Genomic DNA, 15790 nt, shown 5'->3' with positions numbered 1-15790 from the left:
GGTCGTGATTATACATACCCGGTCCCTTATCAGGCTAATCAAGCCTCCGAGAGGGATAAAGGCCGACTTCGGAGGATTGTGCGGGAGAGAGAGATAGTTTACGGACAGGTCCGTCGTGTGTGTTTGTGTCTTCGTGTCTTCTGTTTTAAGTTTTATATTAAACTATTATTTATATTGAAAAGCCGGTTCTCGCCGCCTCCTTTCCACTGACTGCTTTACATGTTTGTATGTTTTTTTTATTCCGATATCAAAGACGAGATGAAAAAAATACACATTATGAGTATAATTAAACGATTCTACTTAAAACACACTGTTGATGAAAATATAACTAAAAATACAAAACACTGCAAGATATTACCAGTGCACTAACAATGTTTTATTTTTGAAATAGAAAAAAACTTGTTGTACAAACCTTGTCAAATGATCCATTCATAGTTTATTGAGCTGTGGGAGCTAAAGATCTGAACACTATAAACTGAAGCACTTAGTGGGTTAAACACCTTTATTTGAATGCATCCTATACAGAATTAATCAGCTTTATCAACAGCATACATATAATATTATCACTTACATAAGCTCATATAATGAAGTGAATGCACAACTGAGCTTGTACTAAATTGCACAAATCTGCAATGCGCTATATAGCACAAAATCCTAAAGTCTCTAACAAAAAGAAATTAATACGTCTCTAGCATTAAGAATCGACAGCACAGTAACAAAGGATCCAATACTTCACTATACTCATCAGCTATTAATTAATTCATTTATTTATTGCAGATTTTCACATGGTCTTATTAGTTGATACATTTACATGCACATCACTGCTGGTGGCACTCCACCACCATGGTGGGGCAGTTTTCACAGTGATCCTAGCAGCCCTAAAAGGCAATCGTGAAGAATGTTGTATAGTGAGAATGATTTCAAACATAATGCCATATAGGGATGAAACGGTTACCGGTTTCACGGTAAACCACATAAAATTCCCAGCGGTTAGTATTACCGTGTCACATTTAATTATCATTAAAACAGTGCATGATTATCGTGCAGTAGAATTGAAAAATTTGCGGTAAATGCCGTCCACACACACCCAGCATGAGTCTGACGCAAGGGCACAGCATGCAACATTGTTATTGTTGTTTTATTAGCATGAAAACATGACACGGTGCTCAGGAGAATTTCCAATCTTCCAAGAAGACCAAATCAGAAGTGTGGTCATATTTTGGATTTTATAAGAATGCTGAGGGAAAATTAGTAAAAGATGGTAACCCTGTCTGCAGAGCTTGCCAGAGGAAAGTCGCTGCAAAACAGGGCAATGCATCCAATCTGGCGAGTCATCTTCGTGACAACCGTCCATCACTTTATAGTTCATGCAAGGTAAGTTATCTTTTAGCTCAATGCATGAGTTGGGGAAAGTACGAGGAAAAGTAAATAGTTGGACACAATATTTAATTGGGTTGAAATAATTTCTTATCTCACTAGTAAATAACATATACTGCATTTGCTATTCCCTTGTTTACTAATTTTATTTGTTGTTTGTTGATTTTCATACATAAAACCTTTCAGTGTGTGTATCAGTACTTTATGTACATTTTCAGCACATTTTAACAATACAGTGATAATACTGATAACCGTGATAGTTTTGTTCACGATAATCGTAATATGAAAATTTAATACCGTGACATCTCTAATAGGGATGTAACGATATCAAAATCTCACGGTACGATACAATTTCGATATTGACCTCACGGTACGATATTTATTGCGATATTGTGGAAAAGCTCACGGTATTGTTAAATAGCTCACGATAGTGTTTGTGATGATAGCGAAAAAATACTGACATTTATTCTGCTTTTGCCAGTCAACAGGCAATTTATTGTTGTATTTATGGATCATGACAACATAAAACGCTGATCACATAGTGCTTTTAAAGTGCAAGTTGTAGTCAGGAACATCAATATTCTGTATAGTAATATTTGGTTGCATAACTGATTCTTCTGTGCAATGTTCAAGTTAAGAAGCAACTAGAACAATTGTAAACAATAGGGAATTCCCTTTAAGTGCAAACAAAGATCAAGTTAAGTCAGGTTTATGCGCAAGGCAAATAAAAGCAGCCTGGCAGCCTTAAAACTGGTATTTAGGAACATAACTTAAACTTAAATAAAATAGTCAGTCAAAAAGCCTTTTAAAAAAACACTGACCTATCATTTAGCTTATGTTCACGTTTTTCATCAGAATGATCAAAATAGTCCATTGTCTGTCCACCACCTTCTCTCCTTTTGCGTTTTTTGACACGGCGAAACCAAAATGTTTCCAGACATCTGATTTAAAAGCTGCGGGGGCTGGCACAATCTCAACTTCGGGGTTGTTGTTTTCATCCTTACAAGTATCGCTGTCTGCCCTGCTGTGAGCTTGTGTGGACAGCGTGTAGCGTGCAATCCTATTGGCTTAACGGTTGTTGTGACAACGCAGCGCAAAGGATCATGGTCTATGTAGTTAACAATGATTTGTTCCGCGGGACTGTGTTTAATCCTCTTGCTTTTTGACGGACACCTGTCCTTTTAATATTGTAACCCAACCACGACGATATCGAGACACGTTTACCACCGCAATAACGCGATATCGTCAATATCGTTACATCCCTAATCTCTAATGCCATGAAAAGTTTGAATTTACAGTTGAAGTCAGAAGTTTACATACACCTTAGTCAAATACATTTAAACTCACAATTTCACAATTACTGACATTTAATCGTAGAAAACATTAGCTGTCAGTTAGGATCACTACTTTATTTTAAGAATGTGAAATGTCAGAATAATAGTAGAGAGAATTATTTATCTTTCATCACATTCCCAGTGGGTCAGAAGTTTACATACACTTTGTTAGTAATTGAAACTCCCCAGATCTTAATCCCATAGAGAACATGTGGTCAATCCTCAAAAGGCGAGTGGACAAGAAGAAGCCCACAAATTGTGATCAACTCAGAGCACTAATAAGGCAAGAATGGTTCGCCATCAGTCAGGATTTGGCCCAGAAGCTGATATCCAGCATGCCAGAGTGAATTGCAGAGGTTATGACGAACAAGGGCCAACACTGTAAATATTGACTCTTTGCATATTTTGAATGTTTTTGCCAATAAAAGTCTTTGAAACTTATGAAACGCTTATCATTGTTTTCGAGTATACCATAGAAACATGTGAAAAAATTATCTACCAATACTGAAGCAGCAAACTTTGCAAAACACAAAATGCATGTCACTGCCAATACCTTTGGCCACGGCTGTACATACTTGTCTACCTGTATCCTCCAGCATCTTCACAAGGTCCTTTGTTGTTGTTCTGGGATTGATTTTCACTTTATTTATTTTTTAACTACGTTCATCGCTAGGTGAAAGAATTAGAATGCTTCCTGAGCAGTATGATGACTGTGTGGTTGCATGGTGTTTATACTTTCATACTATTGTTCGTACAGATGAACCTGGTAACTTCAGGTATTTGGAAATTGCTCCCAAGGATATACCAGACTTGTGGTGGTCCACAATTTTTTTCTGAGGTCTTGGCTGATTTCTTTTGATTTTCCCATGATGTCAAGCAAAGAGGCACTGAGATTGAAGGTAGGCCTTAAAATAGATCAACAGGTACACCTCCAATTGACTAAAATTAGCCTATCAGAAGCTAACTGGCTAATTGCCTAAAGGCTTGAAATAATTTTCTTGAATTTTCCAAGCTGCTTCAAAGGCACAGAAAACTTAGTATATGTAAACTTCTGATCCACTGGAACTGTGATATAGTCAATTAAAAGTGAAGCAATTTGTTTGTAAACAATTGTTGGAAAAATTACTTGTGTCATGTACAAAGTAGATGTCCTAAATTACTTGCTAAAACTAGTTTGCTAATATTAAATCTGTGGAGTGTTTAAAAAAATGAGTTTTAATTACCTTATGTAACCCGGATGATCCAGGCTACCAGTAGATGAGTTGAGAGATATGTAAAAAGATGGGAAAATTAAGAAAAAGAGAATAAGAGAGAAAAACGAGTGCTTTAGAAGAAAAAGTGTTTCGTCCAATAATGGATCTTGCTGCATTGATTGACACTCCAATGAGCCAATGGTAGCAGCGCACTGAGACTGCGCGGGCCACACTGCTGCTGTCAAAAACATTGTTGCCAACTTAGCGACTTTGTCGCTATTTTTAGCGACTTTTCAGACCCCTTTAGCGACATTTTTTCAAAAAAGTGACTAGCGACAAATCTAGCGACTTTTTGGACAAACCTTAGCAACTTTCCAAATTCCAAATATCGCCAGTACTGCAAGCGTGAGGTCTTCCCCGCTGCGTCTGCTCTGTTCAGTGAGCGGCTGAGAGGAGCAGCACATTCCATTGACTGCACGCCAGCGGACATAGACATGAATGAGCTGCGCATGTGCACGCTGTGTTAGCTGGAACCAATCAGTGATCACATAGCAGCTGCCTTCTTTTTTTTTTATTCAAAACATTTAATTTGACCGTTTTTTCTTGGCATGCGCTTATATTCACTACTAATCAGTTCATTCCGGTTCGGTTTCTGAACTCTCCGACTTCAGATCGTATATTTACAGACTCTATACATTTTACTTATCCAAACACAACAATAAACCTTCTTCAAACTCATAAACATGTAACGTTAGCTAAGTTCCGTTCCGTTGTCTAACAGAAAATATGTAATTGAGAACCGTTTTACTGGACATTCGGCTATATACTTATATAAAAACAGTATGAGCACGGTTTAGGGGAGATAACCGTTATTATAAACTGAAGTAGGCTACAGTACCGACAAATTAGGCAGAATGCAAATACGACGCGATGACGTCATTAATATGCTAATGACGCATGACGTCATCTGGCGACATTTAGCTACTTTCCATTGAAAATAGTTGGCAAAACTGGGACTCAAAAACAGAGAGAGCGAGCGAGTCAGACGAAGCAGATGCACCCTGAGTGATCTTCAGATACTCCGCATTAAAAAGTAGATATTGAGGAAAAGAAATCTGAATGCAATCAAAAGATTACATTTCTGAGTTAAAGTGATAACTTTGAAGAGCTGACGCCGAAGTGAGAAGAAGACGAGGCAGAGAATCGAGAATAAAAACCGACATAGATACACGGAGCGCCAAAAAGCACCGCAAATTATCTTCTTGTAAAATAAGAGGTGAAATTCTTGCCTTGGCTGGGTTTTTTTTTGTTGTTGTTGTATGCGTGTTTCTTCCGAGAAATTGTGATCACCATCCTGGATACGTGCAACGCATATGAGCGTATGTAAAAGGCGAGCCACTAACGAAGACCATTTGATTGAACTTTGATCTTGAACTCATCGAAACTAGTATGAGAAACCCTTTCCTTTTTGTTTCTGGACAAATGGGACTGAAACTTTGTTTTTGCATATTTTTCCTCGAGCTTTGAACGGAGAGACATCGATTCTGAACTGAACGATTCTAAAGAGTCAACAACTCTTTTGATCTGAGTCATTTGACTCTGAACTGACACCAACTGAATCAATTCAGTGAATTTTTAACATTTGATTCATTTGGCTGAAAAGACTGTTTCATTTTGAAGGGAGAGTGATTTGAATTAAGTTGCAATATGTTGTTTTGAGAACACTGTTTATTGTTTTCTTTAAATTTTATTGGGTCATAACCAAACTGAGCCTGAGTTTTCCAAGACGTTTTATTTTATTATTTCATTTTCATACAAAGTATATGACAATTGTTGTCAATTGAGTTGATTTGTTTGAGTCAATGAGTCCAACTTCCTGAAGAGAGTTGATTATAAGCATTATCATACATTGTGTGTTGTCAAGTCAAATTACTGTATTGAGATTTACATGCTCCAGACAAATTAAGAATTGAATTCAACCAGTACTCTAGAGACTTCAACCAGTAAACAAAGCTCTTGGTTTTCACCTGCCTGCTGTGTTGTTTCCCTCTCTCCAGTAGCCACTCCTTATCTTCTGATCAGTTGGCCGATATTGAACCTTATACAATTGTAATACATAAGACCTGGCATGTGTGCCTCGTTACACTTAACCCAAGTGTATTTAAACTTCTGACTTCAACAGTATCAAATAACTTTATACAAAATAATCTTTGCCCATTATGGATGAGAAAAACTACTTGACAAGTTCAATAGTAAACAACCATGGAATCACAATACGAAAGACAAGCAAGCAAGTTTTCTAGCAAGCCAATAGAAAAAATTTAATGCATCTCTCTACAAGCTTCAGCAGCGATGACAGGTGTGTTGCTGATTCACTCAACGAGAAAGAAAACATTCGAGGCTCTTTCAAAAACTACTCACCCGCTAGACAAATGAACTGACAGTATTATCATGTATACACAGTCTGAGGGGTGAATAGAAAGAATTGAGAGTAAAACGTAATATTGACGAATATACAACAGTTAGTTCCGGTGTTAGTTCCCAAATCTGATTGGACGAGAGACATTTCATGAGCACTGATGTTCTGACAGGATCAGCACTCAGACGCTTCACTGTGTGTGTATCACTCCGCTTGTATTCATGCCATTCTAAACTAAGGTTTAAGAGCAGTATATATATATATACAGTGAGGAAAATAAGTATTTGAACACCCTGCTATTTTGCAATTCTCCCACTTGGAAATCATGGAGGGGTCTGAAATTGTCATCGTAGGTGCATATCCACTGTGAGAGACATAATCTAAAAAAAAAAATCCAGAAATCACAATGTATGATTTTTTAACTATTTATTTGTATGATACAGCTGCAAATAAATATTTGAACACCTGTCTATCAGCTAGAATTCTGACCCTCAAAGACCTGTTAGTCTGCCTTTAAAATGTCCACCTCCACTCCATTTATTATCCTAAATTAGATGCACCCGTTTGAGTTCGTTAGCTGTATAAAGACACCTGTCCACCCCATACAATCAGTAAGAATCCAACTACTAACATGGCCAAGACCAAAGAGCTGTCCAAAGACACTAGAGACAAAATTGTACACCTCCACAAGGCTGGAAAGGGCTACGGGAAATTGCCAAGCAGCTTGGTGAAAAAAGGTCCACTGTTGGAGCAATCATTAGAAAATGGAAGAAGCTAAACACGACTGTCAATCTCCCTCGGACTGGGGCTCCATGCAAGATCTCACCTCGTGGGGTCTCAATGATCCTAAGAAAGGTGAGAAATCAGCCCAGAACTACACGGGAGGAGCTGGTCAATGACCTGAAAAGAGCTGGGACCACCGTTTCCAAGGTTACTGTTGGTAATACACTAAGACGTCATGGTTTGAAATCATGCATAGCACGGAAGGTTCCCCTGCTTAAACCAGCACATGTCAAGGCCCGTCTTAAGTTTGCCAATGACCATTTGGATGATCCAGAGGAGTCATGGGAGAAAGTCATGTGGTCAGATAAGACTAAAATAGAACTTTTTGGTCATAATTCCACTAACCGTGTTTGGAGGAAGAAGAACGATGAGTACCATCCCAAGAACACCATCCCTACTGTGAAGCATGGGGGTGGTAGCATCATGCTTTGGGGGTGTTTTTCTGCACATGGGACAGGGCGACTGCACTGTATTAAGGAGAGGATGACCGGGGCCATGTATTGCGAGATTTTGGGGAACAACCTCCTTCCCTCAGTTAGAGCATTGAAGATGGGTCGAGGCTTGGTCTTCCAACATGACAATGACCGAAGCACACAGCCAGGATAACCAAGGAGTGGCTCTGTAAGAAGCATATCAAGGTTCTGGTGTGGCCTAGCCAGTCTCCAGACCTAAACCCAATAGAGAATCTTTGGAGGGAGCTCAAACTCCATGTTTCTCAGCGACAGCCCAGAAACCTAACTGATCTAGAGAAGATCTGTGTGGAGGAGTGGGCCAAAATCCCTCCTGCAGTGTGTGCAAACCTGGTGAAAAACTACAGGAAACGTTTGACCTCTGTAATTGCAAACAAAGGCTACTGTACCAAATATTAACATTGATTTTCTCAGGTGTTCAAATACTTATTTGCAGCTGTATCATACAAATAAATAGTTAAAAAATCATACATTGTGATTTCTGGATTTTTTTTTAGATTATGTCTCTCACAGTGGACATGCACCTACGATGACAATTTCAGACCCCTCCATGATTTCTAAGTGGGAGAACTTGCAAAATAGCAGGGTGTTCAAATACTTATTTTCCTCACTGTATATATATATATATATCAGTTAGGAGTGAAATTACATAAGTTAGCCAGCAGGTGGTGGCAAAAGATCATTTTTGTGTGTAATATAAGACAGTTGGTGAAGAAAAGTGAATCCATTAGTCATTGTTTACATAGAACAGCGCTCCATGATCACTCGTATTACCACTACATTACTTAAGCTAGGACATTGTTTTAAACGGCTTTAAATTAACAATTTGAGGATTAAGGCTCATTGCACCTGAGAGACACAAAGGACTGTTTGATTACAGAACTAGAGGCGCTTATGTTGTAATTATCAACGGCACCAGCAGTGCTGATATAGGGCCATATCGCACTCATGCTCGTGTGATATTACTTAATTATAACATGTTATCAATTGTAACAATGGTGATTACATTCCACTGCTATGTACATTTGTTTGCGCACACATAATGTCTGTTAAAACAAATGCTGTCAAATGGAATGATATTGATTGTATCTTATTGACATGCACATCTACTTATATTATACATTTGGTCAAAACCCTACATGTTACGAATTAAACGTGGCAATGTCTAGGAATTGTTGATGGAACATTAAGAAACTGGAATTGTTAAGAGAAATCGGAAACAGATTTGTTAAATTCCTTTTGATTCCCATGCCTAGTTTTAACTGAATCGAAAATATTAGGTATAAAGCACACTGTCATGATTAAAATATAATTTATTTACCTTAAGTTTGTATAGTAAATATTTTAAAAATAATGTTTTAATCATGTTTTAGCCAACGACAATATAAAAGCTAATTATTAAATTTTTTATCTCTTATCTATAATTTGTCTTGCACAGTATAAATGGGTCTTTGCACAGAAAATAAACAGGTGCATTTTAATATTTTCAAAAGGAAGTCCCTTGCAAGGAGATCATCATTTTGGGGGTCCTTGGTAAATTCCTGCATTCGACCATGCTGAATCACTTACCTTAGTGATTTGATCCTCATACTCTCTCCTCACTTCTCCCGGCTGACTCACACGAGGTCTTGGAACCAACACTAAAATAAGTGCATGAGAAATTACAATCGATTCAAGAGTTGTTTTAATACTGAAAACACTTATGTTACTCATATTCATGCAATCACACTCCAGGCCTCAAAAATAAGAAAAAGTGTTTATTACTGTATAATGGAGTTAAATTATAGCTGTATAATTTCCAGCTATAACTGCAAATTAAAAATCTAAAATTAGATCTTTTATAACCTAATTATACAAAATTATTGATATTTTAAAGTATCTAATGCTTGGTTACGGTGCTGTCAAGTGGTTAATTTGAAACACAATGTTACTCACTGCCGACATCATCATCTTCATCTTCTATCCCCTGTAATCTTCGCTCACACTGGGTGGGAAATGCATCCTGTATTCGTTTCCACAGCTCCATATTCACCAACGTTTTGTTCCGGCCATTGAGTCGTGCCCAAGTGGACACTCGTTTCCGGCAAAGCGGACAGCACATGTTGGACTTGTCAACAGTCTCCAAAAAGCAGGTTTTACAAAACGTGTGTGTGCATGGCAAAGTGACCGGCTCCAGGAATATGTCCAGACACACTGGGCACAAGCAATCCGACTGTGTAAGTCCCCCAGAGCTTTCTTCAACAGGACCTGTGTCCACTTCAGACACAGGTGGCATTCTGCTGCCTGTCCCTTTTCAATGACTGATGATGTTTTTCTGACTATAGTTTAAGAGCTGCAAGAGACAATCAGCTGAAAGACAACAACAAAACAAGTATTAGCATAACAGCTGATTTTATATATATATATATATATATATATATATATATATATATATATATATAAACTGGGGTTTTAACCATATTAAGGTATTACTGGGGGTCCAATGAGAAAATATATAAATGTTCCCAATTTTCCTGAAGAATATTTGACATTTCTAACTATTTGAATAAACTAATGATCAGAAAAGCATGATGTGCTGTAATAATGTTTGTTAATGTTCTTAATGAAAGTTAAACAAAGTCTGCTATAGGAACAATATAAGAGTTGCGGGGTCTCTAAAGTTTGAAAAGGATTAGACGTAATAAATTGAAAGTAAATCATACTGGTTATTTTATCAACAAATCAGTAACCAGTAATCAGTCAATTTTTTGTGTGTTTGTGTGTTGTAAACCTCTTATCGTGCACAAAAAATAGTTCACTAGTTATTACGATGAAGGGGAGAAAAAAAAACAGGTCAGTTTGTCAATTGTATCCATCTCAAAGACAATCTTTAACTACTCTCAATACAGTTCTCTTTACAATACAGTTTGCACAGTTATTGTTTCTTTTTAGTAGGTACTGTCAATCAAAAATATATAATTTCAGAAATAATCCAAATGTGCAGAATAAAATCTTATAGAACTTTTTATGCTAACTGCGCAGTTAGCGAATTTCAATGAAACAGATTGTTTACTGAGGGGATATATGAAAGCTACACGGTATTACTTAAAAATGCAACGTCTCAAACTTTACACTGTTTATTAATCTAAGCGTCAACGTCAAAATAAAGCTGTTTAAAAAGTCACAAAAGGCTACTTACTTGATAGGACCCAAAATCCCGGGATTTTTTTTTTTTTTTTTTTTGCGCTGTTTCTCACACGTGATTCCATAAAACCAACAGAACAACCTTTCAAAATAAAAGTCCTTCGGGTTGTTTGTTTCGCAGCCTGTTCATTTTAATTAACTTATGATTCCATTTCGAAGTAGAAATAAAGTAGTCATTATTTGATTGATATCTGGTCTGCTTATAACTAGTTTACCAGGTAACTTCATACAAAAGGGGAACTCGATAATTTTTCTCTTTTAAATTTTTTTTCTGTAGAGCACACAATATAAATTAAAATACTTTTGAAAATATATTTTAAATCATACATATTCACTTGAGATAACGCCAGTCATTAAACATGTTTTAGAAGAAAGCCATATAGTACAACACATGCACACAAAAATACAAAATAAATAAATACTGGTTGCACCATTCAAGGGATAGTTCATCCAAAAAACGAACCTAACCCCAGGGACGTGGTGCAGGGTATACGCAGGTAGGGTAGACTGGGTACAGTTGAGACACTTTTTGCGTTTTGATTTTTCACACAGAAATAGATACTGAAAAGAAGTGAATTTCCACATGACATGCCACATGACATTTCATTAGCTTGAAGACTAAGATATTATCAATCAATATTACCCATAAGTAAGTTTATATTTTCCACAATTAGCTCATAAAAATAAGGTGCTTTTTGTCTCAACTTTGTCTCAACTGTACCCATATGTGGTACAGTTGAGACAGTACCATGGTACAGTTGAGACACCCATTTTTAATGAAGTAGGCTAAATGTAACTACCCGTTCATTGCAAATATAATAAATAAAGAAAATAACATTTGGGCAACATGTTTGTTTATTCATCCATTTAAATTAATTCATTTAATTTAAATTAGCACTGGTTAAAATGTATAAAACAGGAACAAGATATTTCATGAACAGATATTGCAACAGTACAAATGGAAACATTCCAATAACAACACTAACAATAACAATGTCAAAAGTAACAGTAAACAACCAACAAAGGAAGAAATTGATTCAGGTGTCACTTTCACAATGATGGCATGTGTAGCTGTCTCCGCCAAGGGTACACTCTACGTGTGACCACATGCTACACCTAGAGCAGGACACCCATTTCTCTCCCGACCGTGAACTTGAGAACCATTCGTCACACACCAGGCATTTTGTGTCTTCTGTGCTTTTCTTTCTTCTTTTTCCCTCCTTCCTTTTTCTCTGTCATGATCTTCCTTTTCACCTTCATGGAGGATCTTCTTTTCTTCTCTTCAAGGGTCTCCTTTACAGGGGTATCAGTGAGAATTTCAGTGGTCCTTTTCCTCCGACGTTGACCATTGGCCTTTCTGGGGCCAGCTTTTGGATGAGGCCTGATTAGTTCAGGACTAAACTTTGGAACATGCTGGACCATAATTGTATGTATAATACATTGCTTGAAATTAAATCAATTTCTCTTACTTCCGTGATGATTTCCTCCTCTTGTAATGAAAGAGGAAATAAAGTCAGGGTTATTTCATGAAGACCCTCAGAATTTATAGTCATTGTTGGCCCTGTAAGAGCAACAAGAGCATCATCGGCAGACGGCCCAGGTGGTGTAAGGGCAGCGTCGGACGGCCCAGGTGGTGTGAGGGCGGCGTCGGACAGCCCAGGGAGAGATTCATCTGGAGGGGGCCTGTCGGTCACTGAAGCTGGGAGAAAATCCTCTCCCTTGAAGATAAGTGGATTGAGCGGCCAGATCCCAGTACTCTTAAACCCCTTCTTTACATTCAGAGGTGACGCTGCCAGCAGTAAGATGTTGTTTAGCAACTGTGGCAGGTCATAGATGGTGATAGTTTGTCCAGGATTCTCACGGTGCCACTTGTCCATCTCCTCATTGAAGAACCTCTTTAACGGACCGTAGACAGACTTGTCAAGTGGCTGCAGATGGTGAGTGCATTGTGGTGGAAATGAAAGCATAACCACACCATTGGCCCTACAGAAGTTTATAGCTTCTATTGAGATATGGGAGCTGTGATTATCCAACAGCAGCAAGACTTTGCTCTCCTCTGTTGCCCGGGTGTAGTGTTCAAAATGCTGCAAGAAGACAACAAAGTCCTTCTCCATCATCCAGCCACTGCCATTGGCTGTGCCGATAGACCCCTCTGGGCAACCACGAATGAAATGCGGAAGGTATTTCTTCCGGGGAAAGACGAAATGGGGGGGAATAATGTTACCAAGAGCATTCCCTGCCAGTGCCATGGTAACAAGAACCCCCCTTTCAGCTGATGTTATGCTACCCACTCGTCTTTCCCCCTTCGTCGCAACAAGAAAGTCAGGTTTCTGGACCCTCACAAGCCCAGTCTCATCTACATTCCAGATATCTTTAGCCTGAAATCCATGTCTGCTGTAGACAGTTGTCAATTTTTTGAAGAAAGACCCCACATTCACTTCATTAAAGTTTGTTGACCTGTAAAAACATGTAGCCTGAGGCCTTTTTAGTCCACTGCTGTGGAAAAGGCAATCTGTAAAAATCGGCCAATTTGCGAATCTAACAATAAAGAAAAACAAAATTAGCTGATAATGCAGTTGTACTTTTATAAGATATCCCATGTATCATTTAATTATTTAAAGTTAAAGGCTGTTAAACACATTCAGCCTACAGAAAATGTATGTGCAGCAAAACAGTTGTTATGGATTTGTAATACTGGCTTATTTGTCATTGTGCCTGTCTCTCCCTATTGTTGGTTTTTAGTGCATTCCTACCTCTTTAGGGGGTAGCCCATAATATAAGGCTGCCGCTGTCCTGATATAAGACACCAGGCTGAGCTCCTGGTCATAAGTTAGAACTGCATTGCAGCTCTTGTACCCTACTGAGGGCAGCAGGCCTGGGCCCTCATCAGCAAGCTCTCGCCTTTTCTTCACATATCGGGCCAGTGAAGCAACAGGAATCTGTAAATTCTCAGCTACCTTCCTAATTGATCTGCCCTCCTCTACCTCTCTAATAGGTATCCTGGCACTCCCCTATTCGTTGTCCTAGCTCTGTTGTGGGGCATCCTGCAACAGGTGTAACATAAACATAAACAAAAAGTCCTCATACAGGCTATGTATACACAACATAAACAGCATAGCACACACACACACACACACACACACACACCCCCCACACACACACTCTCTCTTTTAAATTAACTATGTGACTGCTGCACACATCTTAAAAATGGTGTATAAACTGTACCCGTTTTACCACCTTGCCTATTTGACAACATGCTAGGTTAACCTTATAACATTCTGTTAGAAAATATTTTCATGAATAATACACAGTTTAAATATCACAAATATACAATTTTATTTTCATTTGTGTCCTATGCTGGCTAATTATGACATTTAACCTGTTATCATAACACTGAACAACTAAACAGCGTGTGACGTAATAGAACTCTATCGCGGGTACATTTGAGACGTGTGTCTCAACTGTACCCTGATGGCCACCTCGCGCATTTCTCTAGATTTTGCAATGACCATGCATGACACAATACCATGAAATATGCCCGTTTTTAGGGCACAGAATAACGTTTGTGATTATACCAGTTACGTTTAACAGTCACATAAGGATAATAAGCTATTCATTGTGGAGTGTGCATGGTGAAGTGAACGTCTTACCTTAGAAAAAAAAAACGTTTGCCGATATCTTCGCATCGGAGATGCGTCCATTTTTCAAATTTCCCACGATCAAAGAGGACACTAATAAGCATGTGCACAGCAAAAATCACAACTTGTGCTTGCTGCGCACGCAAGTTATTTAAGGTGTCTCAACTGTACCTATGTCTCAACTGTACCCAGTCTACTATGGCGTATACACACTTCTTTATAAGTCTGCATTGCGTATACCCACTTCTACAATCATTTTGTAGTGTTCTGCATTAGCCAAAAATATAACAGTCCAGCACACGATTAGCTAATCCAATCGCAGTGTTTCCCATTTGCCCCGCCACGGTCTCATAATGAACCGAAAACATTTTTACATTTCTCATCTAAAATATTATTTCACTTCTCAGTCTCATAATAACATCAAATAAAAGCTGTCTCTCGCGCGCGCCAGTCAGTTCCCTCTCGAGAGGTCTCTCCTATTGCGTAAGTAGCTTACGCTATGGGAAAACTCCGTTTCTCGAGAAATATTGAAGTCTTTATGTAAAACGCATTGCAGCTGCACAGCATACAGCAATGAGCGAGGCAGCTCGGTGATTGGCTGTGCTGTGGCAACTTGCTCGAACCAATGACGGGGCAACTCTGAACGCGCGACCAATGGGCGCGCGCTTCGCGCTCGCGCGCTCAGAGCCCGCCAAGATGGGCGTGGCTAGGGCTATATATTAGGCGCTTCAGCGAAGACCTTCTCTTCGCTGGATCCTCCGGATTGTTGGAGTCTTTTCGCCCGCCGTTGACAAGCCTACAGCAGGACTGCTAAGAGGACGCCGGCGCCTTCAGCCGCCTTCGAAGCCTTCTGCTACGCCATCCGGCGCGCATCACTGATATCCTTTTTTTACTTACAAGTGTTCGCCTCTGCGACGCTTTTGATTTAAGTAAAAGAGCAATTTTCGAGGCGTTGTTCCAAATGCCCTTAACCTGCGCCTCGTGCAGAGGCCCTCTTCCTGACGGGGACCGTCACGTTATCTGCACTCGCTGCCTGGGACCTGACCACGCAGAAGCTGCTCTCATTCAGGGCGGATGCCCGAATGTGACTCCCTGGGCCTCGCCGAGCTGCGCGCTCGCTTTGCCGCCTTCGCCACAAATGAGCCTGCTTCCACCGTGCTGCCGTCTCCTCCGTTCGAGCCGCGCAAGAAAAAGCGCCGCTCATAGAGGCTGCCAGAGCACGCGGAATTCAGTGACGTCACGCCGGGCCAGTCCCCGCGTGCTTCACCACTACCCAAGATCTCCCCGCCGGCAGTCCATTTCACGCAGGCGGACCAGCACCCCTCCAACAGAGCGGTGGGTCTCGTCTCGTTCGGCGTGTCAGGGGACGACTGTGAAAAGGGTGACAGCCTTT

The 15790-nt window shown here is 39.4% G+C and overlaps 2 protein-coding genes across 3 annotated transcripts in view; both read right to left on the bottom strand.

Moving 5' to 3' along the window:
* Positions 1–11055, bottom strand: part of LOC127629776 (E3 ubiquitin-protein ligase rnf168-like) — a 36898-nt gene extending 25843 nt beyond the window's left edge. The window contains exons 1-3 of the mRNA XM_052107015.1: positions 10755–11055; positions 9512–9925; positions 9146–9216 (exon numbers count right to left, since the gene is read on the bottom strand). Of these exons, the coding sequence (XP_051962975.1) occupies positions 9146–9216; positions 9512–9851 (411 nt within the window). The 5' untranslated portion in view covers positions 9852–9925; positions 10755–11055. The remainder of the gene's footprint in view (positions 1–9145; positions 9217–9511; positions 9926–10754) is intronic.
* A 202-nt stretch (positions 11056–11257) lies between these two features.
* Positions 11258–14874, bottom strand: LOC127630237 (uncharacterized). 2 transcript variants are annotated; one of them, XM_052107712.1, is made up of 2 exons: positions 14410–14874; positions 11258–13297 (listed from the first exon to the last, which is right to left on the bottom strand). In XM_052107712.1, the coding sequence occupies exons 1-2, from the start codon at positions 14499–14501 to the stop codon at positions 12145–12147; spliced, it is 1245 nt and encodes a 414-aa protein (XP_051963672.1). In that variant the 5' UTR covers positions 14502–14874; the 3' UTR covers positions 11258–12144. The 2 variants fall into 2 exon arrangements, with proteins under 2 accessions (XP_051963672.1, XP_051963673.1); XM_052107713.1 differs by lacking the exon at positions 14410–14874 and adding an exon at positions 13513–14108.
* Positions 14875–15790: the final 916 nt, after the last annotated feature.

Source organism: Xyrauchen texanus, chromosome 36 (genome assembly GCF_025860055.1).
Source record: "Xyrauchen texanus isolate HMW12.3.18 chromosome 36, RBS_HiC_50CHRs, whole genome shotgun sequence".
Taxonomy (NCBI): Eukaryota; Metazoa; Chordata; class Actinopteri; order Cypriniformes; family Catostomidae; genus Xyrauchen; species Xyrauchen texanus.
This window is presented reverse-complemented; position numbering and strand designations above follow the sequence as displayed.

Bases quoted from the DNA above. Each gene is read 5' to 3' on its own strand.
- LOC127630237 (XM_052107712.1), bottom strand. From the start codon at position 14,501: ATGCTTATTAGTGTCCTCTTTGATCGTGGGAAATTTGAAAAATGGACG. The intron at 13,298-14,409 runs GTAAGACGTTCA...CTTTATTGTTAG, and splicing joins AAACGTTTTTTTTTTCTAAG to ATTCGCAAATTGGCCGATTT.